Source organism: Pipra filicauda, unplaced genomic scaffold (genome assembly GCF_003945595.2).
Source record: "Pipra filicauda isolate LSUMZ 115617 unplaced genomic scaffold, ASM394559v2 scaffold692_size275598_pilon, whole genome shotgun sequence".
NCBI classification, from domain to species: Eukaryota; Metazoa; Chordata; class Aves; order Passeriformes; family Pipridae; genus Pipra; species Pipra filicauda.
Genome location: NW_024104856.1, coordinates 63,440 through 90,641, shown reverse-complemented (window position 1 = coordinate 90,641; position 27,202 = coordinate 63,440). Strand labels below are relative to the sequence as shown.

The 27,202-nt window shown below is 43.1% G+C and overlaps 1 protein-coding gene across 1 annotated transcript; it reads right to left on the bottom strand.

Annotated features, from left to right (window-relative positions):
* Positions 1-8: 8 nt before the first annotated feature.
* LOC113991622 (vitellogenin-2-like) lies at positions 9-26,633 on the bottom strand. The gene is made up of 34 exons (XM_039388874.1): positions 26,622-26,633; positions 23,464-23,615; positions 21,445-21,696; positions 21,134-21,295; positions 20,857-21,005; positions 20,321-20,471; positions 20,058-20,215; positions 19,812-19,977; positions 19,211-19,336; positions 17,990-18,208; positions 17,359-17,576; positions 17,147-17,244; positions 16,603-16,727; positions 15,870-15,971; positions 15,137-15,256; positions 14,838-15,027; positions 13,883-13,976; positions 12,939-13,124; positions 12,595-12,739; positions 11,589-11,814; positions 11,328-11,503; positions 10,722-11,066; positions 10,426-10,473; positions 10,188-10,277; positions 8,474-8,686; positions 8,239-8,381; positions 6,762-6,900; positions 5,008-5,143; positions 3,591-3,777; positions 2,232-2,323; positions 1,657-1,754; positions 1,423-1,582; positions 579-740; positions 9-442 (listed from the first exon to the last, which is right to left on the bottom strand). The coding sequence occupies exons 2-34, from the start codon at positions 23,599-23,601 to the stop codon at positions 303-305; spliced, it is 5,154 nt and encodes a 1,717-aa protein (XP_039244808.1). The 5' UTR covers positions 23,602-23,615; positions 26,622-26,633; the 3' UTR covers positions 9-302.
* Positions 26,634-27,202: the final 569 nt, after the last annotated feature.

The following is a 27,202-nucleotide window of genomic DNA, read 5'->3' as shown; positions in this document are numbered from 1 at the left end:
CTCGGGGAGGAGCCTCTGCGTCCCCGGCGAGGGGCGGGAGGAACCCGGGGCGGGGCCGGTGCTGTGTCCGGGGGCGGGGCCCGCCCCCAGAGAGCCGCGTGTGTGGGGAGAAAAAGATTTTGGGGGAGCGCGTTTACAGAGCAACTGTTTATTGAAAGTTCACAGCCGGCCAGCCGTGTCCCGGGTTGTTTTCAAGAACTCGAGAAGGACCAGAGCAGAGCGATGTCCCGCAGGGGACGGGGCTGATCCCCGGCCGCCTGAGCTAGCCGTGCCCGCGGGCGGCCGGGCCGACACGACCCCCCTCAGGAGCGGGTCGGTGCGGGGGCTGAGGCCGGGCACGGCTGGTGCTGGCAGGAACAGGCCGTGTGAGCAGGCACCGAGCTCACCACGTCCTCGGATTTCTGGCCCAGCCTAAGCTGCCTTTCCAGGCTGGGAGCAGAGTCTGTAAACGAGAAAGGAGGAAGAAGTCAGGCCGGGGGTTTGGTTATACATCGATGTACTGTTAGTGCGGTGAACCTCACGGTTTTTCACAGGCTCACGGGCGCGCATTCTGGCTGTGTTGCTCACAGCAGACTCACCGGCTGGTACACAGTGGAAGCCCACGGAGACGGGAACAGTCTCGGTTGCTGAACAGCCTTCCACGCAGCGAAGAACTGGCTCCACAGAGAAGCATTTTGCTGCCATCTTCTCAAATCCGACTGCCTTCTCAATTTTGACAAATTTGCGCTGCAGCTTGCAAGCTACAAAACATAAGTTCTCATGAAGCACCTACAGAGTTTAGATAAGTAACTCTGTGGATTTAATTTTGTAAAATTAGCAACAACTAAGACCAATGGATGAATAAAGTGACACAAACTACGTGAAGCTAATCTGATTGAAGTCAATCTTCTGTCAAAGGCTTAGGCTGTGAGAAAATGAGGCATATAGGGCACGGCTGCAAGAACAGAGGCTTGCCACAGATAGGATCTAGGTGGGAGACAGATGTCCAAATCCAAAAAGATACATTTGGAAACCTTGGTCAACTGACGTTCAACTTACCCAAACTATGACAGCACTTCATTTTGGGGCAGTAGTGGCTCCTAGACATCCATATATCTGTTTCTGTTCTGCACTGTCAACAGTCAAACTGCCTGCTTTCCATACTAAGTTAGCATCTTAGGGAGTTTTAAGTTGAACACACAAACTTCAGGTAACTACACAGTGCATAAGTTGATAGAAAAATACAACAAAACCAGAACTTGCAGTGAACTACTAAACTTGGGAAAAAGAGTTTTTTTCCTTTTTTTTTTTAGTCTGGGGCCACTAATCATAGAAATAGCAAAAAATGAGATGATTGTGCTACAATTAATATAAATCACCTATTCATGTGACTACTTAACTAGTTGAAGACAATAACATTAACATATGTTAGAATCTTAGTACCTCCAGCACACGAGTCTTCTGAGATGATCCAAGACTGACCAAAACTCACTGCATCCTTAGCTAAATATCCACTGGGCATTTGATATTCTCTTTCCTTTTCAGCATCATATTTTCCACAAATGCCACATGTTTTTCCAGCCATCCAGAAAGCAACCTGAATCTTTGTGGAATAAAAGTGCACATAAATTTTTTTCTTCTAAAAATAAAATCACTGAAAATAATTTTAAAAATTACCTTAAGTCTATGCCCATCATAATATAGTTTATCTATGCCATAATCTGGGGCTTTTAGTGCCAATCCTTCCTCTTCACTGCTGATCAGTATGCTTGCATCTGCAACAAAAAAGGAAAATAAGATTCCTTCTAAAATGAAGTTACTCTTTTAGGGCCCAACTTGAACTGTTTGTTAAGTTCCTGGGGACATAATGCAGGCTCTGATGTATCTTGAAATAGATGGGGGGAATGAGAAAGACTACTGCTCTCTGCCCTGGAACAAGCAGAAGCCCAGTGACAAGAGTGGCTGTGACAAGGGACATCTAGGTGCTTGTTCTGTGCGTCTCTGGGATCAGCAAAACATCCCACAGGCCTGCATCTTTTGGTTTGTGCAAAGATGCACAGGATCAGCATCTCTTTCTTTGCTCATCTTTCTTGCCATCCCATATAAAAGCTTGCATGAAGGTATGTTAAAATCATCTAATTACTTCTCAAATTAAGACGATCTTTATCTTGAGAGGTGTTTGCAGGATCCTATCCTCTTCTTATTCAAAAGACCAGAAAAGATTAAACAAAATATAAAAATGAGGCTCTTACCAGAATTAGATGTGTATGGAACATCTCTTGGGGCTTGGACACCATTAATCTTCAAATGGATGAGTCCATTGGAAACATACATGTCAACTTCACTTTAAATAAAGGAAATTAGTGTAAACAAATGCTTCTCCTTTGCCCAACTAAGCTCACAGTTTCCTGTTCTGGTAGAAACATCACTGCAGTATGCTCACATCATTCTGGCATGAATCACCTGCTACCCTTTAGGAAGAAGATTGAGAGCGCCCAGGAAAGAACGCCAGGAAGAGTGCTCACAGCACACCTTTCCCTGGCTTTACTCATCTCTGAGTGTCTGCTGGTGACCAGGGTACAGGCAGGAAGACACCAGGATACAGGACCTTTGTTGCAGAACAGTAATTGCTATTACATTCGCATAAATTGAAGGTGCTTTACATTTCAAAGGAAGATTGGATTCCCTTGGGGGGGTTCTCTTGCAGCCTGAAGAGTCTGTGTATTGTATTTTCTTCAGAGCAGTGTTTGCTCTAATGAAGAAATATGAAGCTCAAGCACATCAAAAGCTCATCCAAACAGTTGTGTGAAAAGATCAGGAATGGTTCAGTGACAAGGAATGTCTTTCTCACAAAAGATACAGTCTATAAAACAAGCACCCTTGTGTTTTTCATAAAACAGATGCAGGGAATACTAGTTTGTTTCTCTAACATTATGGCACAGTTAGGCACACAATTTCCAGAAATTAATAATAACTTGTAATGAAACCTTGCAGATCAAAGTCTATTTATGCACTTTGAAGAACACTTCTTACAATGATTTTGGTATGCATAATCCCATATAATTTAGAGGTGATTGCTCGAGGATGAAACAAAGTGTGTCTTAAAGTAATTTCAAATAGATTAAAACATTATGCACCAATCAAGGGATGACCTAAGAGAGTGCCTCTAATCTGCGATAAGTAATACCCTTTTTAGTTATGTCCACTTCTCAACAACTCTGCTGAGATGAGTATGGATTCTAATTTGTTCTAATTATTAGCTTAGAGTAAAAGGCCAGACTAAATGACTGCTATAGTCCCTTTTGTATTTATAGTTTATGTGTCTACTTAATCACTAAGAACTGAAATGAGATGGTTAAATCTAACAAATTAATGAAGAATTTGGGGCAGTAAAGACTGTAGGTTACTGTGAACCTCAGATATATTTCAGAAGCACTTTTAAAAGACAAAGTCCCAAATCCCAGTTGACACTCTTTGATACCTTTGCACTGACATCAGTAATTTTTGCATGAGTCTTGTGCTAGTGCCAATCTGCCCTACACATTTGATCTCCATGTTTATAGCACATCAAACTTGACATCTGTTTTTTTATTAAGTTTGCAATTACTTACTGGCTGGCGAGTCTGACATTTATTGCTGTAAGGTCAGCAGACTCTTCAAGTCTTTTCATCAACACCAGGAATTTAAGCTCTGGACTACAGTCCTGCACCAAGACATGGTAGCAATTTGCAGGCATTGAATAGTTAAATTCAACACCATTGAAGGTTGTGATCGTATTTTGGAAAACTGAACAGTGAGCTGAAAAAAAATCCAGTAAAAAGTAAGCCTTCTATAATTTATATAAGGCAGGCATTCTATTTTAAATTTAATATGAATTGATTAAAAAAAAAAGACCATTTTTTGGTTCTACCCATTCCCACACAGAAGTTAATTGGTTCTGTAAGATCAACTATTAGATTTGTAGTAATACAAAAGTAAAACTTTGCTCATCCCCAAGCAGCAGCACAACCCACTCATGGTTCAATCACTGTCTGAGATAAATTATGCTCACAGCTGGTACTGGTGCAACTCTCTTTTGGCTTTTCTAACTTTGCTGTAGTCAAAAGAATTTCTCAAAGGTTGATAACAACTCACATATCATTAACATTAGAGAAAGTTCACTAAAGTGCTGATACCTTTATTGGGTCATGATCAGGATTAGAAATAGTTAGAAGGAGGGGAGACAAAAATACCACACTACACTTTTCGCTTTTTCACTGTCATGGTATTTTGTTGAAAATCCTACCAGCTCTAATTCTACCAGATTAGAAATTATTTTACAACAGTTTTAATTAATACAGATTAGTTTTGGTGTTTTCCAAAGAAATATCATAGAATCATAGAATGGCTTATGCTGGAAGGGACCTTAAAAGATTATCTAGTTCCAACTTCCCTACTGTGAACAGGGACACCATTCAGTATGCATGGTACGATATTACCCCACTGATTCCAAGCAAGATGTCTTTATTACAGGATTACATAAAGCTTTTCTATTTAAAATTTACCCTAAGTAAATATAATGTGATTAGCTCTTAATACAGCATTAATCAAACAATAATCCCTTCACAATCAAAGTGCAGGATTTGAAATTAATGGGTATAATTTTGAAGCTGTTTTAGCTTTTACATAACAGTGCTAATCAAACAGAGCATCCCAAATCAGAGGTCACTTTAATGTCCGTCTCACAAATTTTGTAATGTTTTTTCTTCATGAACAATCTCTGCAGTGAAACGGAAACAGATGCATTTGTAAATGGATGTATTTAGAATCACTATTTGGCTTGGAACTGAATGTCTAATCTTCCTAAGTATCCTTTTCTTTACGTCTTTGCAGCCTCACAGATATTCATACGGATACTTTATTTCTGTCTGAAGTCCAACTGATTTTTTAAGTGAATGTAAAATAATTTCAAGTTACATCAAAAGTACAAATCATGTTTACAAAATCTGCAAAGCCAATCAATGCCTGTGCAGATAGTTGCTTACTGACCTTTAAAACTTTCAATGAATGAAAGTGTTGCTTGGGAAAAGACATTCCAGTCAGAGGATGGTAGCGTTGAAACTGGTGTACCTGGACGTGAAGGGAATGGCAGGGGGAGCCTGATGGCTCTGTTGTAAATTGTGAGCTGAAAATCAGTTAGAAAACAAACATGAATGCAAATGCAAAGTACAGTGTAGAGGTGAGATAGCATTTTCCTCTAATGTTCCAAGGGGACTGTACAGACTGAAATCTAAATTAGCATCTGGATTTAGGCCAGAAACAGAATTCAAGTCCTCTGTCTACCACATGAAATATTCTACAGTGTAACACATCTTCAACCTATAGAACGGCAGTGCTATAAATGAATTTGGAGAGTCACCAATTTGCATCTTTTTGGTAGCTGTACACCTCATTTTCTTGCAATCTGAACAGTTGGCTTACCTGAGATGCACACCCTCTCTTTGCCTATGCATCAGGCACTGTTATTGAGTCCATCATCAGCAAATTTGCTGATGACACCAAACTGGGAGGGAGTGTCGACCTGCTGGAAGGCAGGAGGGCTCTGCAGAGGGATCTGGATAGACTTGAGAGATGGGCTGATTCCAATGGGATGAAGTTCAATAAAGCCAAGTGCCGGGTCCTGCACTTTGGCCACAACAACCCCCTGCAGCGCTACAGGCTGGGCACAGAGTGGCTGGAAAGCAGCCAGGCAGAAAGGGACCTGGGGGTACTAATTGACAGGAAGCTCAACATGAGCCAACAGTGTGCCCAGGTGGCCAAGAAGGCCAATGGGATCTTGTCCTGTATCAAAAATAGCGTGGCCAGCAGGAGCAGGGAAGTGATCCTTCCCCTGTACTCTGCGTTGGTGAGGCCACACCTTGAGTATTGTGTTCAGTTCTGGGCCCCTCAGTTCAGAAAGGATATTGAGGTGCTGGAGCGGGTCCAGAGAAGAGCAACAAGGCTGGTGAAGGGACTGGAGCATAAGTCCTATGGGGAGAGGCTGAGGGAGCTGGGGTTGTTTAGCCTGGAGAAGAGGAGGCTCAGAGGTGACCTCATCACCGTCTATAACTACCTGAAGGGAAGTTCTAGCCAGGTGGGGGTTGGTCTCTTCTCTCAGGCACTCAGCAATAGGACAAGGGGGCACGGGCTTAAGCTCCGCCAGGGGAAATTTAAGTTGGATATCAGGAGAAAATTCTTTACAGAGAGAGTAATCAGGCATTGGAATGGGCTGCCCAGAGAGGTGGTGGATTCACCATCCCTGGAGATTTTTAAACGCAGATTGGACGTGGCACTGAGTGCCATGATCTAGTAAATGGACTGGATTTGGACCAAGGGTTGGACTCGATGATCTCGGAGGTCTTTTCCAACCCAATCGATTCTATGATTCTATGATTCTATTTGGCCATCATGCTTCTCTACAGCCTGGTTTTACTATCTTTCCAGGACACAGTAAAACCTATCATCTTTCTGAAGATTTGGGGGGAGTGGTCTTTTTAATGTTATTGTTAATGTACTGTCAATCATGGTGGTTGTTTTTGTAACCTGTTTCTTATTTCATATGCCTACATGCTACATGAGAAAGAGAAATATGTTGCAAGATATTTTCATAGCAAAACCAATTGCGTGAATATAATGTCTTGTGATGGCGGCTTCTTAATAGTTTAATATTTTTTTAAAAAAAATCAACAGGTTAAAAAAGCTATTAACCATCCATTTCATAAGTACTGATGGCTCCAGGATAAAAGATGGTGGAAAATAGTTACCTCTGGCAACTTAAAAACAACATCACAGGTTCTCGGAGATGTCAAAGCCATAACCAAGGTTGCCTGGTGAGAGGGACTAAGTTGTTGCCTTAGGGAATACCCAAGCACATATGCAACTCCTGGAAGAAGTGAGTAGAACCTGAAAAAAAAGGAAGCGATTAAAACAATAATATATCTTTGAAAAAAGTGGTTATTATTTGTTCACATTAATATACCCCCATAAAGCAATATGTATTCTGTGTTGGACGTGTTTTGTGTCAGGGTTTGGTGATACCTGAGGCTGTGTATAAAAAGAGGGGCAGGAAAATTTATTTGTTAGTGGGTGAATAAGATCTCGAGAGACTGGAGGGTAGAGTGATATGAAAAGCAAAGTATGGCAAACTTGTTTTAAACACATTCAGAGTTAAAAATAGACACCAATTACATAAAAATTAAATATTAACATGCTAACAATATTAAATTAGTATTTAATATTAGTATGTCAGTCCTGCAGTGATAACTTTAAGCAAGGATCCTTAGCCTACTAAGACTGTCAACAACCTGATGGAGGGATCTCTACGATTGGGTTTCCTTACAGGCTTGGGACTCAAAAATGGAAATACAGAAAATATTCCTTTCTAAAAAGGCATAATCTCAGAGCAGAAAAAAGGTAAGTTCTAAGGCTTTGCTCCAGGGTAGTTAATTGAGTAGTTTCATCTCCTCTAATAAGGGCAGATAACACTTCAAGTAATTCAATATAGTATAAAAAGTTAACCTCCTCAGTAGACATTTGTTAACAAAATTACTTGTATGCCTTTAATGTGAAAACTTGTGTTGCATGCGTATTTAGTTTACTGAGTTGCTGTACATGTCTGTATTTCAGTAGCACTAAGAAAAAAATTAAGCTTCAATATGGATCTATATGTTATTGCAGGCAAACGCATGTATGAATACAAAGAATGCGTGAATACAACAAACACTATATGTATATGGAGACACGTATGTGTACTGAAAACGTACAGTTTTCTTCAGTAAATGTCATATAATATTTGCTATTTAGTGTGCATAAGCCCTATAGGAATATTTACATCACCTGCTTCAGAAGCCAGAGGCCAAGTGCCTACATTAGGAAATTAGTCTCCCTGTACAGTCAGTAAGAGGCTGAGCCCTTCAGAGAACCAAGGTTAGGCTTCTGCTCTAAGCCTCCGTCAATTAGGAAGCATCAGGAGACCAATCTCCTAATTCAGGCACTTTAAATTAAAAGTCTATAATAGGTTAGGTGAATCCCATCATCCCAAGTGGTTTTCCTGCAAACTAAAATGCGCTATGCTTTGGGGGAATGAATACACAGAAAAACCAGACATATGTAATCTGATTTTTTACTATCCTACTGATTTGATTAAGGGGAATCTTTCCAGCTTGAAAATTGCAGAACTGAAGCTGTAATTATTTGGAGCATTGACATGTGAATTTTTCAAAAACTAAAGTAAAATCTCACCATCTTGCAGTTGTTCGGACTATTGAAGGTACTGTTAGCCACTCCAGCTTCATCTGCATAGCTGGATAAACAGCAAATTGCCCTGTTGCAATCTGAGTAGCAATCTGGTAGTCCTGGCAATCTTTACCCCATTTAAGAGAACCCTAGTAGAGGGGAATATACATATTTTTGCATAAAACATAGTAAGATCATCAGGTTTCTTTTACGTTTGAGCTGATCATTGTTTTAAACTTACTGATACTTTTCGGTAATTTATCACTGAAGCATCAGCACAGAGTTTCCATCTGCTTGGTCTTGTGATGCTCGAAACAAACACCTGTATTCTTGACCTCCAGGGTTGTGTATCAGTGTACAGGACAAGCTGTACTCCTGTTGGCTGCTCATTTTTGTGGATGGCACGAAGGACTGCAGCCAGTATCGGTGGCTTGCTGTCTCCCAAGAATTTAGGCTTCAGTCAGAAGAGAGGAAACAGAGTCCAAAGACATAAACAAAGCATTAATATTACTATACTAAAATCACAGTTAAAAAGTATTTGCTAAGGAAAAGTTTCATTCAAAAAGCCTTTTTATGTGAAGTATGGGACAGCATCATAGATCATTACTCAGTCTATTCAGTTCATATGTAGTTTTGCCACAGTCTTTTGAGAGAGAGCTGTCATGACCTATGTAAGTAAAACACTTTGGGAATTTTTTTTCTAAAGTAATTTCAGTGTAACAAAAAGAAGTATCGTACTGTATAAAGAACCAATGTTCCCCAGCTCAGCATTGCTCTCTTACCAACCTGTAGTTTCGCTAGTAGTCTTTTTGATAAAATTAGTTTAACCACTTGTTTAAAACCATGATAATTTGTTTTGTCAGAGGGATCTGTTCAGTGCAGTCCAAAGTGTGGTACTTGCAGGAGGAGCAGCACGTGGCCCCGTTCGACGTTGGACCCTTGTGCCCAGCAGTAGCACCTGCTCCAGCTGTGAATGTCCTACCCCAGCTGTGGGGACAGAGCCCTCGCCTGGCCATGGGGGAGCTGCAGGTGGAATTAACTGTGGGGCAGCAGGTCCTCCCTGAGCTGCCAGGTTGGAGTGACAGAGACACACAAAAGGATTAGGTGAGACACAGCTGGAGAGGGCTTAGAGGGAAATGGGAAAAGAACAAGGCAGTGGCTGAGAAACCATTCAGGGAAGTAGTGGTAAAAAGCAGGACAAGAGAGGGGAATTTAAGCTGCTGGGGAGAAGCTGGGGAGAAGGTAGATCTGATTGCCTTTTTTCCACAAGCTACTTCTACTAACAGCTGGGAGCTGCTGGTGCAGAAGGGATGCCTCAGCAAAGAAAGGCTTCTGTTTTATAGGCAGGTAGGTCATTGTCTGAAATGTATGAAATTTTTCTTTGTTGAAATCTGCTCCAGATTCCATCAGTTCTTACAGAAGGACTAGGTACCATTAACTATGTACCATGCAGGCATTCCCAAATAAACACCTGGATTGCTCTCAGAGGTGGAGCCTTGCTGCAAAGTCAAGGTCTTTTCAAAGGCCTTTTACGGTCCTGCTAACATGAACAGAAGGACTCTGCAATGAAGACCTAATAAATAAAAAAGTGGCAGAGTCACCTCCTGAACTTTTACAAAAAGATATACAAGAAAAATATGCCTGAAACCAGTTTCTAATCAAGCAGGTCAGCACTTCTAAAGTGTTCTCATTGTTACAGTGAATTATTTACTGAGTAACACAAATTTCAACATATGCAGCAATACATTGCAGTTTCATTAAAAAATGTAGCCTTGAGTGCATATTAAAAAAACATTTCATGACTATCCAATGTACTCACCTTTAGGAAACAAGAAGCGTTCAGTTTCTTTTTATAAACCTAATATGCTGAATCACCATATTTTCCCTGGTCTGTTATAATAATAACTGGAAATGCAAGGTAGTTGTTTTGATTTCGTGCAGATTAAGGCACTCACCTGAGACATGGCTCTAGAGATGCCTTCATCACTAGCTGCTGAAGAAGAGGAAGAGCTGATGCTGCTGTTCAGGATTTCCCTTCCTGGGCCCTGCAAAAGCAGAGAATCACCTTGAAGCAGGTTGCCTACCACTGGAAGTTGTTACAGAATCAATTTATCATATTTTTATTCTCAGAGAACTAGGGTCTAATTGCAGCAAAGTTGTAGACCCTGCTCCCACTACATGCAATAAATGTACCTGTTCATCTGCTGGCTTAAACCAAAACTGGTAAACAGGGAGGGTTACCTGTAAAAATAGTATGTAAGAAGACCTAAGAGAAAACGAAGAGCTAACTTTTGATAAACTCATTAAAAATTCAGTATTGAGGATGGAAAAAAGCGAAACAAAATTAAATTTTTTAAACCTTTTACACTGAAGTGCTTCAAAGAACCAGAGTTCCTCTTTCTTTGGTTCATGCTCTATGAGCACAATTTCCTGATTTACAAAAACAATCACTACAAGAAGTATAAAAAGTTCCAGCCAGGGTGAATTACCTGTTGTTTGGAATATTCACTGTGCCCACTGCAATCCCTGTCCCCAGAGAGGTCTTCTTGGCTGCTGCTGCATACTTTACTGCTAGCAGAGCTGACACTGCTGCTGCCACTTCTCCTGCCACTGCTGCTCCTGCTGCTGTTCTTGCTGCCACGCTTCTTCCCAGATTGCCTTATTTCATCTTTCTTGTGATCATTTCCAGGCTCCTTGCCATCAGCAGAGGAAGCAGCAGCAGAAGAGGATGAACTGGAGAGGTGGGGTGCACTGGGCTCTGCCCAGAGGCCTGTATCTGCAGTCTTGTAATCTCTGTTAATCCGTTTTGTGCGGCGACGTGTTTTATTTGAGGCCTCCAAAAACAGTTGAAAGCATTATGAATTTATAGCTTGTTTTGTAACATTTCTCTGGCTGTCAGAGAAGTTACTCACCGCAGGCTATGAAGGAAGTAGAACTTCCTGTCCCCATACACTGCAGGAGCTGTACCAAAGCTCACCTACACCCATTCCTCCCAGCCCAAATCCTTGCTTTCCTTGGGCCATTTTTTCCACAGTGGAAACCCTTGGCTTTTTTCATAGGAAATATTTCCTTCTCTGATGCTCAAAGTTTCTTACCGTGAACACATTTTCAATGCCTAGAATCTTCTTCAGTTTAGCTTTAATGTCCTCATATGGAGATGTCTCTTCCTCTTCCTTCGACCCTGAGCTTGCTACATCAATTATTTTTGATGCTGCTTTGGATCCTGCTTGAATCTCCAGCTCTATTTTGTCAATATCAGCATCTGTATGAACTAAAGTCAAAACATTTACATTCCAGGATTACAGTGCTTGAGCATTGTTCACGGTGATTGACAGAAAATCTTGTTATGACTGTACCTGGCTTCAAAGTTATTTTGGCATCAAGTTTTCCAACCAATTTGTGCAGATAGGTATTTCTTAAGAATGCAGAATTTTGTGACTTCAGGCTGAGGCAAGTAGAACATCCCAAACTTTCAAATTTTTTACAGAACACGCGTGTGTAAAATCTTCCTGCACTGTGGTGATGTGCCTCTTCTGAACCTTGCTGGTATCCTTTGGATATCACACTAGGAATACTGCTTTGCTGCATTAAACAAAAATATGGCAGATAAAGTTATTTTCCAACCAAAAAAATTGTCCCAGTTCTTAAAATCTTTCCGTCAGTTCGTGAAGAAAATAATGACGGTTCTGCTTAAGTACAGAAGGACTGCATAAAATTAGAGGTCCAAGCACTCGAAACAGTAAGGTTTCCTGCAAAGTGCTCTGTGCAAGAGGACAGCTCTCCTGCCCACCCTTTTCCCAGCAGTGTTTCACAGACACGTTTCCCAATGAGAACCTGTAGGGTTCTTTGGAGGGGCTGCCTCTCTGTACCTGTTTCAGGCTTCTAGCCTTCCTGTTGCAAGTCAGCGTAGCCTTCCCATGCCAGCCTCAGAAGCTGAAGAGTACACAAGAGAATGTGCTTCTGCAATCCACTGCAGGAATTATCTCAGCATTTGGGAAGAAAAATCTATATCCTGCCCAAGAATCATATTTTTCACATTGCTCTGACTCAGAAAAAAAGCGATATTGTACAAAGGATATGAATTTCACACACCCTCCACATGACTGTAAAGAAAGAGGAACACATGCTTTCAAAGCAGCCCTGACTGCATGCAGTGAGGAGAGTGAGTGGACTGTGAATGATCATGTCTCGAACCCATTGGGTCTTAGACTTGAGTTGGGAAATGTCAGTCCGCTGTTGAATCTCACCATTCCTGTGCCTGTGATCTGGTTAGCCAGCTTCTGTGTTAGGTGTGCCCAGTCCTTCTGAGAAGCTGCCTGTCCTCTGCCTGTCTGCAATACAGATAGTGAGATGTCTCCTTACCTTCCAGCTACCAGGTCTTGAAGATCTTTCTGGTGGTTGAAATGGCTGGTCAGAGATTCCTGGCACTTCTCCTTTCGGGAGAAGCTGGGATTTTTTTTCAGAATCTGCTTCCTGCATGTTCCTTGAAATAGCATAAACTTCACTCCTGTGGATAAATGGTACACAAGTAACACCTTCTGACTTTGCTTACCCATCTTTGCTGGTGCAAGAAAGGCAGTACTAAGCTTTATGTGGCTGCCAAGGTATGGCAAACCTTAACAAGGAGTTGTGTGCTTGTGATTTTACAACAGGGAGCTCACAATCAGTAAGACAGAGCAAATCAAATGCAGCAAGCTCTTCTGTACCTCACAGCTGCAAGCTCAGCTTCCTGATGGCAGGGAAGGGTTTCAATCTTCAAATTTTTCTCTTTCATATTTATCCTGGCATCAAATTTCATTGTAGTGTTGGCACTGAACTCTGCATGAAATTCAAGACCACTCTGAAAGTACTGGGTATTAATCCCCATCATTGCAATCATATGAAAATATGCCCTGAAAGAGTGGAAATAAAACCAGACATAATTACAGATTAATATGCATATATTTAACTTTGAAATGCAAAATTACATTTTCATGCTGTTCTGTTTATTGTAAGAGCCACTACTGATGGATGAAGAGATTTATCACAACAGAATAAGAAAAAACCTCAAGTGCCACTGGAAAAGGTGAAGGGATTTATCAGAATAACAAAGCTAACAAGGACTCTCTGACTGCATTGTCACTGATATGTTGCTTGAGAACAAGATAATGCCAGAATCTTGTAGCTTCAGATTGTGCCTATTTTTTTATTATTATCACTACTATTATTATCATTATTAATATTATCACTATTAGTACTGTTGCTTTTGCAGATCCAGAAGAATTTCCCTTTTTCCCCTGAAATCCTTCTGGTTTGTGCCAGGGGGTGATGCAATTCTCTGCTGAAATTTTAAAAAACTGCTCATATGTAAGCAAATATATTTTTACAGCTTAGTATCTTTAGTCACTGAACAGGTGAAAATGTGAGTATTTTTAGCAATGACAGAACAGCAGAGTATCCTGTGGGATACAATGCACGCTGCTACATTTGCAGGGTTGTAAAGCATCAGGGGGTTGTGTTGCTTTCTCACTACTTAACTGTTCTGGACTAGCACAGCTGTCCCAAATCTGGGACAAATAGGACCCCTCTATAATAACATGTGATCACATATGCACTTCAAATGTAAATATAAATGCTCGTGCGTGTATGTGAAAATATATGTAATTTTTACTTTGGCCTGATGTCGGCATGAATATCCATCTTGGTTTCCAACAACTGTGTAGGTCTAAAATTGTCAGATAATGGTGGTGACATCTGTATATCCACTGCAAAAGACAGACAGGAATTATATGAACAGAGAATCATAAAATCATAGAATATGCTGAGTTGGAAGGGACCTGTCAGGATCAAGTCCAACTGCTGGACCTGCACAGGACACCCCAAAAATCACACCATGTGCCTGAGAGCGTTGTCCAAATGCTTCTTGAACTCAGGCAGGCTTGGGGCTGTGACCACTTCTCTGGGGAGCCTGTTCAGCACCTGACAACCCTCCAGGTGAGAAACCTTTTCCTGATATCCAACCTAAACCTCCCCTGACTCAGCTTCATGTTGTTTCCTCAAGTCCTGTCGTGGGTCATGAGGGTGAAGAGATCAGTACCTGCCCCTCAGCTTCCCTTTGTGAGGATGTTGGAGACCACAATGAGGTCTCCCCTCAGTCTCCTCTTTTCCAGGCTGCACAGACCAAGTGACCTCAGCTGCTCCTCATACAACTCCCCCTCTGGGCCCTTCACCATCCTCGTGGCCCTCCTTTGGATGGTCCCTAATAGCTTAATGTCTTTTTTATATTTTGGTGCTGAAAACTGCTCACAGTACTCAAGGTGAGGGTGCACCAGAAACAAGTGCTGGAGATACGTTTTCAATAAGTGTAGTAGTTAGCACATGGGCAGTGCTTTTACATTTTTAAATACTTTACATGATTATTTAAAGGTTGCTACTCCAAACCATAGTTATACAAATATGTCTCAGGTGAAATATGCTAGTTCCTTCTCAAACCCTTTGGAGGTAGCTGTCATTGTTTCCATATTACAAGGGTATTTTTCAAGATTATAGAGGGATTTAATTTCAGCAGACTGATCGGACCCACAATTATTTTGGGGAAACTGCTCGGTTTGATGTCCCAAGCTCACCGTCAGCCGCAGTGTGGGCCACTGCTGCCCCGCACAGCCCGAGCTCCAGGGGCACACCGACCACTGTGGGGACAATGTGCCGCAGCTCGCCCACCATTGCTGGCAGGGTCCATCGCCCTGAAATGCCTCTCTGCACCTCTTCCACAACTTTTTTTACCACTGGCTGCCAGTCTGATGATCCAGTTAGATGCTGAAAACAGAAAAAAACCCCAACTTAGTTTAGCTAAGTAGGTAAGACGAGACATGGAAGGGAAATTATTTGGCATTGCAGATAAAAAAGACAACACTCTTGTCAGTACCATCATGATCTGTTGAATGGCATCTTTGTCAATGTCAACAAAGGCGATCTCTTGGCCCAATACTTTGATGTAAGCAGACACCAGAGGGTCTTCAGGAGGCAGTTCTTTCCATCCTAGAAACTGGTGGTGTTAAGGAGAGAAGGGGAGAAAAGGAAGAAGCAGAAAATGTCACTTATAATAATGTGTCAGCAAACAGTTGATCCCATCCAAAGGAGGCAAAACATGGTTCCTTAGCCAGAAAACTAATAGACACCTTGCAAGTCTGAATCAATGTGAATCTTATGTTGCATAACTGATTTCAGAGTAAGTTTCCCCATGTAAGGATGAGGTAAGGGCTTGGTAATTTCTGCTGCTGTAAGTAGTAGGTGACACCCTAGGACTCATGAAGAAAAATCTTATTCAATATTAATTTTTAAAGAGAAGAGCAACCACTCTTACAGTGTTACAGCAAACACTCTTAAAGTGTTTAACACACACTTTAAAACATTCTGGCTCCCAGCATCTTCATCATCTTTTGTACTGTACATTAAGAGCTGACACATGTTGAATGAAAAGGTGGCATCTGTTGACAGCGAAAGTACAGTGTAAGTACATCTTTCCATGACCAAACAGGACGACTAACTCCTTTCATACTGAAACATCAAAGGGATGGCTTGGTGGGTGGGTGATGCAACCCTGGTGCTGGCAGGAGTCATCTATTGCAAATAGATCAGAAGGGTGTGCAAAGACATACCGTTTTACCGAGCTCCTTCAGTGTCTTGTATGTATCATACTCAGAAAAGGGAATATTCTGCTTCCTGATAAGCTTGGCTAGGCTTTGTGACCGGAGAGCCACCTGTAGGAACAGAGTCAGGTGTCGCAGCCCAAGTATAGGAGAGCTCAGGAAAACCTGAGTGTACCTGGTGTTACACTCGCTGAGGCCATGCTAAAGATGTGCTTCATGAAGCCATTGTGTTATAGGGCCATGTCTACCTGGCAGATGACTGCAGGCTATGGCTGCAGCTGCTGAGGACGTGCTGAGCAAGTCAGCTTTGAATTAGTCAGCGGGGATAATTTTAGGGCAGAGTGGAGCTCAGCCCAGGTTGCAAAGCTTGCCCAAGAAGCTGAGTAAATGTCTGAATGCTGTTGCATGGAGCTTTGTGCTGCCCTGGCTGCACCGCTGGCTGAAATTTAATTTCAGCTGCTACCTCCCTGTACTTATGCAAAATACCCTAGAACCCATGTGATTTTAGGTGGGCAGATAAATGTTCTGCTGCATAAGCTTTCCTCTACTCCTAGATTTTCATGTCTATGCTGGATTTGTTCATTGATGAATGTATGTGTCAAGAAGCCCAAATAAAAAAAGATGCCTAAGTAAAATCATAATCATTATCTAAATTTTCTCTTCCACATCCACCCTCACAGCCAGCAATGGAGTTAAACACTACATCACAGTCTAAAGCTGGCTGTTTTAATGCAATACTTACCTCGATAATATCTGTTGCAGTATTTGCATAATATCCTCTTACTTTTGTGATTATATCGGATGGAAACATGGTGCTGGGGCTGTTCATTAGATAGAACCTCCAAATGGCACCAGCTTGATATTCAGCTACCACAGGGATAAAAAGCAAGAGAGATTTTTGTTAAAGTCTCAAAGGTGTCTGGCACAGCCACCTCAGGTACATGCCATATTAGATCACAAGGGGTTCTGTCAGAATTCAGTCCCACAGGTCCTCAAGTTTTCAACCTCAAGAGGAGAACTTTACTCTAGGGAAAAGTCGACACAACCCCAGGGACTGAGGAGGGATGCCTAAATCCATGTGCAGGCACCACTTTCCCCAGCAAATACCTGGGAGTCATGAAACGCTCTCAGGGAATTTTTCATGTTAGGATGGTCTTGTGCTTTTCATATGTCAAAAGTGCACTAAACTCACAGCCCATGATTGGATTTTGGATGAAAATCACAGCACACAATAGAGGCACTGGGCTACGTAAGCAGAAGCAGTGCACAGGGCACTTGGTACTCACAGGAATAATCACCAACATGAATGACCTTGCTGTAACGATAGCTCAGCCTGTCAAGTCTGGGGCTCAGGAGTTTAATGGCAATGTTGCAAGCAGAAGATCTGAGTAACAGAGTTCAAATCACGTGAAGAGAGTTGACTGTGACCAAATACTTAGAAAACTGCAAGAAAAACATCATCATTTGCTGCTAAAAACGTACTTCTTCCTCTACTTACAGTTTATAGAGCTGTGGGATCCTGCCCACTGCCAAAGCCTTCATGTGTGAATATGTGAAACTGGCTACTTGCAGGCTGGGCTCTGTCAGCAGAGAGCTGGCCATAGCTGCTACCATAGGAAGAGCAGGCTTAGTTTCAAACAGGACAACACAAGCCGTCATTCGGACATTAGGAGCAAGTGTATTGTCCATGAAGACCTGGAGGGTGATCTCCCTTACCTAGAAGAGGAAGATACAACCTGTGAGTAGCTCATAACTTCCCAGTGAGCAGTGTTTCCTAAACAGTGCATATGTGCTCTGCAACGAATGGAAAAGAGAACCCTAAAGACAGACTTGAGCATGGGACCTATCACTGAAAATGAAGACATTGCTGGATGCACAGTGAACAGGGCCGGGAGAACCAGCCATTAGGAATGAGCACAGTGTTACAGTGACCAAGCAAACTCTTTCCCAGAATATCAGCAAGGATTGGATGATGTCAGGAATTTGCACTGTGGGCAAGAGGAAGACCAGTAATTGAGAAATCTACCCAGAGTTGCTAATATTACTTGATGGTTTTATTATTCCTGAATCACTAAGCAAACCCAATCTATACACTCTAAGACATTTGTTTAAATAATAATTTCAGTTACTTTTGCAGGGTCTTTTCTGGCAATTTTCCTCAAGGCCAACACGGCATCAGCATGAATTCTACTTGGCAATGAAACTGCAGCCGAGGAAAATGTTGGCAAAAACTTCAGGATGCGTTTGATACTGGCTGGCTCTCCTGCATTGCCGATGGCTTTCAGGGCCAAGGACATATCTTTGGCATCAGCTTTGCTGGTGGCTTCAGTAGCAAGGTCATGGAGTGGCTGAAAAGAGCAGACTGTATTAATCTTACCAGGTAATGATCTTGCAATAGTGCATAAAAATATGCATTGCCACAGCAAGCAAAACAACTACTGCTGCAAATCCCAGAATAGAGCTGTATTGCTCCCAGGAAAAATTGCACCATCACTATCAGGATGCCAAACATGGACCATACAAACAAGCTTGGTTTTCTCCTTACACAGGGTTGTAATCGATTTTGAATTGTGCCTGAGTGTAGGAGGTAATCCCAGGTGGATGCCTGCACCAGAGAGTCTGTTGCAAGTTCAAAGGGAGTGCTGAGCTGATGCCAGGATCAGCCGTTTCCTGGGGCACCTCTGCCAGCCCTGCCAAATTGCACTTGCGTATTTTTCACTTCCTAAAGCAATAGCAAGTTTACTTAAACAGTTTTGCTGTTCTGAGAAATTACCCTTCCGGTGGCTTGGCTCTATTTCACCCCTCTTTTGGAAGATTTAAACACATGTCAAACACTAGCGGGCCATCTCTGGGCTGTGGTCCTTCTGAGCAAGGAGCTGGAGCTGCATAGTCCAAGGACGATGTCCTGAATATTTCTGATGGTGATATACAATTATATAACAGGGCCTCTTTGGAAGCCCTAACTTATGACATATCTAGAGCTTTGCTTTACTGCCTTTTGAGTACATCTTTTAAGAATATTCTACCTAATGTGGAAGTAGAATCGTAGAATCATAATTATTTTGCTTTAATCCTCACTTTGTCATACCTAAACAGTTTCAGGCTGTTTACAGGATCCGTTTCACCCCAGACCTCTACAACTACATTTGAAATTCTGAACTGCTAAGACCTGGTCTTTCAAAGGCACCAGGTCGGTGTTTCATTCTCCCTTTGAAATTTTGCAGGCAATCACAGCTAAGAGTGAGGCATGCAAACTGTGAGTTACCTGATTGCCAGCATTGTGAGAGCTAAATTAGAGGCATCTTTAAAATTTATTCACCTTTTATGAGTAAGAAATGAGAGTCACCTACCTGAAGAAGTTGATTTGGACATAGTAAAGTCTGAGCACAGTATTTATTTACCATGCTACCATATCCCAGGTAAACAATTATCCGATGCACCAGTACCTTCTGGATTTGGGGACAGGTCAGAAAAGTCTGCAGAAGAAAGACGCATAATTTTTACTGTTTCTAGTAATTAGAGCTGGTATTTAGCAAAAATTTCACTTGAGAAGTAGATAAAATTCATTAGTGCTTTTCCTAAATGTTTTCAGAAGCTAAATCAAATACTAGACACTTAGCTACAAGAAAATTAAATAGACTTGCCCCAGTTATGATGTTTGCACTTCAGATATTGGTTACATGATATTATTTTCTTGACTTTCTTTTTTTTTTGGTAAAACAATCAACACCAGTTTTCTTAGAATCTCTGAGTTTAAGCATCAAATATACTTAAAAAACTCTTGGCAACAAGTGTTTGGAACCATTTTCTGAAACATTCTGCATTTTTGTTAATACCTCGCATTTTACAAACTTAGAATAAAATGTGTTGCATCTTTCTCTTATAATCCTGTGAATTCACCTTTAAAAAAGAGTGAGAGGGGAAACAAAAGGAAGAATGCTCTGTACTCACTGAGGCAACTTCCAGGGTTTGCTTGTTTGGTGTAACGAAATGGAAGGCGAGAGGGAGAGTCGCAGCTGCTTCCCAGATGTTCAGCTTCTCATCATGAATTTTTTGCTTCAGGAATCTGAGTGTGTCAGTAGCTCCAGCAGCACAGATGGCACTTAGGAACCAAGGCCTGCCAGGGAGAGGAGGATTCATTATCTCCATTGCCCAGTATGTCTCTGATCAGAATCCCTGGCTGAAGGCAATAGTTACCTGTAGGAAAGTTCGTTGACAAACTGCAGCCATAAAGCCTCAATTTGATCAAGGGTCACTACACGAAAAAGCTGGACCATTTGTAAGAACTTGGTTGAAGCTTCTTTAGTGTCTCCTTTCTCGTTATTCTGAACTAATTGCCTCAGCGTTTCTGTTAACTGTGGGAAAAACAGACTGTTGGAAATATCCATGTCTAAAATAATGATAAGATGACCTGTTAACCTTATAAATAATGAAAGTGTGTGAAAGTAAGCCTCTAATACCTGTAAATCTGAATTTTTAATCCTTGTTAGAGGAATTGGCATCTGGAGTAGTTCTCCTGAGAAATGATAACGAAGACTCCCTTGGTTTTGCAGCTGAGTTTTTGGTGCACTGATAGGAGTCCTTTTAACGCCGATCAAAGACAGTTCTTGTCTTCAAAGGAAAGAGGGAAATGCATCAGTAGCCTGTAATGGCACTCTGTGTGTGAAGGACTTGTACAGCGTTGGAGCAGACTGAGGGGTGCTCAGGCAGGACTGTTGCATCGATCGCAAACGGATCATGCACTTCTGTTTATCCATTGCTCAGGATTATCTGGAAAAGTCATGTTACTGCAGGAGCTTTTAGGAGAGTCTGCCAAAGTCTCTGAGAGGTTGGACACATGCTTCAGTGGCCCGAAAAGCAGGGCAGAGCACCTGACTGGGCATCCCAAGGGCTGTATGACAGGGCAGATTTTTCTTGTTATCTCACGAATCAACAGTAAATATGTGTTAGCCATCTCCTCCTGCTATGATAACCTAAGGACATGCCCAGTGCCTACCTTGCCTCCATGACTGCTGCCGCGTTGGGTTCATTGAAGGGAGAGATCTGGTACACCTGCTCAGAGGTAGCAGACATCAACGATACCCCGCTATCATCATACTTCATCTTGTAAGTGAACATCACCATGCCCTTAATGTTTCTGACTTTCTAGAAGTGCAAAGAGACCCACTCAGAAATAGGGACGGGCTAGTAGCACAGACAAGCCCAACTCCCTGTGAGCATTGGTGCAACGTGTGACTGTTGAGCAGTGGCTCAGGGATCCCTGCTGCTCGTACCGGGGAGCAGGTAGGGCAGGGGCGGATGTATGACATTCCCACATTTTTCACCGCTTTCTCCTGGCAGTTCGTCAGGTCCTTGCTTTTGGAAATGGTGGCCCAGTGACTCTTGCTGTCATCCTGGATAATGTATCTGGTTTGGCAGATGCCTTCAATCCCAGCCTGCAAGTATTGATTAAACACAGTAAACTTCCCACTTGAAATAGCAATAAGAAGGTCTAAGAAAAGGGTCTGTGAGGTGTACGTATAGGCAACTTACTCTATAATGATAAAATGAGAATAAAAGTAAAATCAGAATGGAAAAAACAAACCTCCTGTAGTTCATACACATTTTGTGACTTTTTGATGGTTATCTGCATCATGTTCAGAATCCCTCTCACTAGGTTAGTGCACAGAATGGGACAGTCCTCAGGGGCAAAAATACTTCCAACCCTTCCTTCAGTGTATTCAAACTTAAAGGTTTGGCTGAGGCATGTAGCAATGGTTTCTGAGAGCCTCAAAGATGGAATGAAGGGGTCCATGGGCCAGAAGCCATTGTGTTCCTCCAGCTTTGGTTCTCGAATCTGTGAACAAAAATAGGAAAACAATCATACTGTTAACCATCCCTTTGAAATAGTGCTATAATAGGGAAACTGGGCACTTCCAATCCATGACCGGGCACAAGCCACTTGTCCAAAGCCATAGGAAACAGTTTCCACCTCAGACTCCTGTGCTGGGCCTAAGAAGTTTCCTTGAAAATGCAAACTTCCGTGAAGGATTTCTGCAAGAAAAATAACATTGTGTGAACAGGATTCCAAACTTCAGCAAGTCTGGTGAAGCACCAGCTGCCAGCAATCCGCACCAACAAGATACTCACCCTTTTTCCACAGATGACAAGTGAGATCTCCCTTCAGTCTGCAAGGCAGCCAAGCCCTTATTGCCCAATTGCCTGCCTAAACACACAGGAACTATTCTGGCTGCTGGTCCAGGTCCAGCACACCCCAGAGCACCAAAGCTGTGGCACAGCTGATGGGGGAGCAGAGGTGAGTGCAGGAGCTCACACATTCTTTGGAAGTGGCTGACACCCCTTTGAGCTTATCAAGCTGTAAAGCTTGCACACAAGTCCTTGACTGCTACCTAGTGGGAAGTGTGTGCCTGCATGCACATACACATCTAGTCGTACACACGCACACACACACTTCCCACCCTTGTACATAAAAGTACATGTTCCTGCACAGAGGAAAAAGGTGTTGTCTTACTCCTCTGTTCTATTTTAGGTATATATAATCAATTCTGCAAAGATGTCTTGCCTCATCACATTTTCTCAAATTAATTCCTACTCAAGATTTTGTCTGCAATTGCTAAAGTTGTAGCAACTTTAGTGAGGTTACACAGAGCCTGCAATTGCAGCAGTGTGTAAAGTTTGACAATAGGTATTCCTTTACACTGTTTCTGTAGCATATGCCCAAGATTACAGACTGAGAAAACTCCTAGGGTGAGTGTTAGGGCACCTCTTACAGCTTTCTCCCCATGTGGAGTCTTCTCAAACGCTTTTCTGTGATCTTTCGTGCTGTGCCATGCCAGTATTTTAAGCTATTTGGTTTAGTCTTTTTGATGAGTAACAGAGCTTCCAGATCTGATATCATAATGGCATTACCATCAGAATTCTTCACATTTGAATTAAGGCCTATGTGAAAAATATTAAAAGGAAGATAAAGGAGACAGGTGGGTCTTTCTCATGTGATATCTGAATTCCAGTGCTGAGCTTTTCTCAGGCTATGGACCAGGTTGAAGAACATGGATATTTCATGCTTGAATGCTTGTTTTCATATTCAAGCTTAATGTCATGTTATTAAAACTATCTTAAGGACATTTCTTTAAAGCAGCTGCCTGCCACATTTTTGCATGGAGGTGAACCTAAGGTACCTTTAATCAAGGGGGCTCAGATACTGATGGCAGCAGAGCCGGAGCAGCTCTGGCTCCCTCCTGCAGAGGAGCAGGCTGTAAGGAAGGTTGTGGCACTCGCTGTAGGTCCCTATCAGTAACCCCAAATATTTTGGATACAGTTGCAAAACCCTCAGCAGTGCCCTCGGCACTCCCTCGTCACTTCTTGCGTATATAGGGTGCAGAGCTCAGTGCCCATGTCCATAGCTTTGCCCTAACTGGGGACTTGTCACTGCCTGACATTGGACTTACAGGGGTATCTTAGCAGTGGGAAGGGCCCCGAGTTTATGTCTGAGCTCTACATCATCTTTTTGTCAGTTATTTTGCCAGCCAGGAGGTATGAAATGAGCATCTGTAACTATATGATGAGGACGAGTGGGTGGGTTCCCATAGCCATGGGGATTTACCTGGAGAAGGTGGTTGCTCTGAGACACGCGGCTGATCTCCAGCTTGCCTGTCAGCCTCACCCCCGCCATCGCCAAGTCTCTGTCAGGCAGTCCATGCATGATGACACTCTCATAGCCATACAGGTAGGTCTTGCCCATATGAAAAACAGGCTCTATTAGGAAAAAAAATAACAGAAACACCTCCTTGGCTATGACTGTTGTGATCTTACTTGAACCACCCCAGCAAAGAAAGGTGAGGCTGTCACTGCCAATAAATAGGTGCAAGCAGTGGGCAAGGCGAGGCTGTAGGGGAAGGCAGCATGGGAGCTGCTGGCTGGCAGAGGGAGCCACTTACCGAGGTCCTGCTTCTGGCCCCCTGTGAGGGAGGAAAGAGAAGTATGCTTGAAAAAACCCCCATCTCTGTAGATTTTTTTCATGTATTATTCATTTAGTCAGTGTGCTAATGGTTGGCAAACAACCAGTAACCAGGGGCTCATGAGGTGCACCCCACACCCCCAGGACACCAAGGCTGTGCCAGCCCCGCTCACTAGCTGCTGCTTGCTTGGCTTTTCTCCTACTGCTGAGCTTAGGCACAGAAATCTAATAGTTTACAGCTGAAGCCATAAAAGGGCTTCAGCAAATGAAGCTCTAAATATCCCTGAAACCCCTGCGGAGATGCAGTTCGCTCAGCATCACAATGGCTGTCACAGCTCGGCAGTGCTGGTAAAGCTTCAACTTACCCACAAGGGTGAGCACCAGGGTCAGGATGAGTCTCTTCATGCTAAAAGTGACTGAAGCCCACAGGGGAAAATCTGAGGCTTTTATAGAAGAATTATTAACAGGCACAGTGAATTTTGTTGAGTTATCAGTTTCTTATCAACCAAACAAACCCTTTGAGGGAAAGGGGGTAGGGGACAAGGCGATGGATATATTTGCTGAGCCAAAACCGTCACAAATGCTCTTGTTCTCACCTCAGCAGCTGAATGCCGTGAAAGCCCTGCCTTTTGAAATGAGTGCTTAAAAGTATTAAAATATATTTAAAGTGAATTATTATTAATGTGTAAAAAACCTACTAATTTTCCTTATTCTCTGGAAGCACCTGGTGCTGTTGCAGTCTGTGCTGACTTTGCCCAGGTTATACTGACCTGACCATAAGACACACAGCTTATCTAACTGATAGTGCCCCAGCAGGATTGTGCAAAATGCCCGGGCAGCCCTCCTGTGACACCGTGCCCCTACCTGCCCTGCTGTGAGTGGGACAGGCTCTTGGCACAATGCTGCTCTCTGGGGACAGAGAATTCACCCAGTAACACAAACCTCCCAGCATTGTCACAAAGGCCATGGCTAAGTGCTGCTGACATCTATGCTTCCCTCACCTGCCTTTTCACCACATGGTGGAGTCCCCTTCTCTCATCAGCAGGCGTTTTCCCCGTTCCTTTAGAGGCAGCCCCACAGGTCCCTCAGGCTGCTCTTGGCTCCAGGGTTTGGCCTGGTCCCCAAGGTCCCTGGTACTGCCCAGTCAGGTCATGGAGCTGTGCACAAGTACAGCTCCAAGTAGCTGGAGCCACCCACACTGCTCCATCAGGAACCTGCACCAGGAAGGCTAAGGCAGCCCCAGGACTGAGGGGTTCACATTGGTGCCCTGTGGCTGCTGTTCGCCCATCAGCCTTCTCCTCTGTGGGTGGGGAACCAAAGCTACTGCCCAACTCACTGTGGGAAGGGACTGGATTCAGTTTCCCATCAACAGACCAGTGACTCCTATCCAAGGCAGCTTAGTTTTTGTAATGTTATATAGGTGATTTTTTTCTTATAATTGACAGTTGGGATATAATTTATAATGTCTGACAAACCGCGGATTTTGCTCCTGGATCAAAGATTGCATCTCTAGGGAAAAAAAAAATTAATTTCAAAGCATAGCAAATCCTCTGTGTTTTTACTGGTTCTGTATTCAGGTCCTACTTGTTTTAACCCCTTCCCTTGTAAAACTCGTAGCACATGATAGAAAGCCAAACCATTTCCTAGAGAGATGCATCATGTCTTTGGAGATTTGGTAAAGGTACTTGAAGGATTTGAGTATGCAACTACTGGCCACTGGTACTTGAGGCTCAAAAGCTAATATACTATGACATAAGCCTATGCAGCTGCACAGATTTAGTTGGTTTTTTTTAAAAACTCAGCTTGTGGGCAGGGACAACTCCAGGTCAGTGGCAGTGAAAGTAGAGAGCTGCTGTGATGGCATATTAAATGCAGCAAAGCTTGTTTTCTTAAAGTTATAACACTGTATCACTGAAACACCCCACTACTATAGCAGTGACATCCAAAACTGAACCCTAACACTCCTCAAAATAAGTTCTTGCTGGGGGCTGTACAGGCTCTGCACAGATGCAAGAACAGGGTTTCCCCAAAATCCTCAGCACTGCAGCTTGGGGCTGCAGAATCTTACCCCCATCCCACCCCATCCCTTGCTTTGGGCAGCAGATGCTACATTCCTGGTCACCCTGGCCATGCTGCTGCCACAGGGCAGGATCAGCTGTGCTTCTGCTTCAAGGGCAGGTTAACCCATGGGCAAGGGCTTTGCCTTCAGGGATTTCTTCATAAAACAGAACCCTCTCATTTTCTAGGTCATTTTTTCAGTGCTTCAAGAACAACTTCAACTCCCAGCCTTTGCCCCCATGCATTCACAGCCCTTTCATGCTAGGATTTCTCAGGAGGATATAACAAGAATTAAAAAGAGAGAGGCAAAAAACCCCAAAAACTCAGAAAATGGTGAGGGTGACAAACAATTTGGCTGTGCCCAGGATCTGCCCTGGACAGCATTTCCCTAGAGCTGCGCTCAGCTCCCTCCACAGTGGCAGTGGGGGAAAGGGGCAAAGGCTGGTTATGGGCTCCCCACAGCCCCTCTTGAGGTGGATACCTATAGCCCAGATCCCCCTGCAGGCTGCCACTGTGGTTGGGCAATGCTCACCCATGGGTCTCCTGCTGGGCTCATCACACCTGAATGCAGAGGCTGGAAGATGACAATGCCCCCCAAACTGTGCTCCAGCCTTAACATGTTGGAAAGAGAGGAGTCCTGTGGCTGCCCCCACTAGAGCTGGGAGCTCATGCCACAGCCCCTCATGGAGCCCAGCTCTGGGGACCACATAAACGCCTGAATTTTGCTGGATTCAGCCCCAGGTTACCTGAAAAGTCTGTGCTTCCTGTCACTGCTCCATGTGACTTCCAGGCAAGCAGCAGAACCACCAGCTCATCACTTACTGCTGCTGCTGGATAGGGCCCAAAGCCTGTCTGCTACCTGCTCCCCATCACTTTGCAGAACAGGTTACCATGGCAGCATTTAAACTGCAGAACTGTATAGTTAGACCTTTCACACATGTTTCTTTTGGTACTAAGAACTTTACCTTTCTAAACTATAAAACTCATATCCAAACAATAAAACTTATATATGCGCATCCATTGAATGTACCAAAGCTGCCAGAGAAAGCAAAAAACCCACAATTTTTACAGAATGTTCTCAAGTGTTTTCAAAAACACATTCACCCAGCGTGCATACTCAGCCTGCAAGCACAGCCTGAGGGACAAGTAGGAAACATCTTCCAGATCTGCTGGAATCCTTTGGGCTCCAGTGCTCAGGGCAGACGAGCATGTTCCTGACCATGCCCACACAGACCTGTGGCAGGTGGGCAGGAGGCAGAGCCCACCTGCTGATGGTGGCTTCAGCAAGGACTCATGCTGGGCACAGTGGCTGGGGCATCTCACCCAA

Bases quoted from the DNA above. Each gene is read 5' to 3' on its own strand.
- LOC113991622 (XM_039388874.1), bottom strand. From the start codon at position 23,601: ATGGGCAAGACCTACCTGTATGGCTATGAGAGTGTCATCATGCATGGA. The intron at 18,209-19,210 runs GTAGGTGACTCT...TGCTCTTTTCAG, and splicing joins GTCCAAATCAACTTCTTCAG to CCACTCCATGACCTTGCTAC. The intron at 13,125-13,882 runs GTAAAAATTACA...CCACTCTTTCAG, and splicing joins CATGCCGACATCAGGCCAAA to GGCATATTTTCATATGATTG.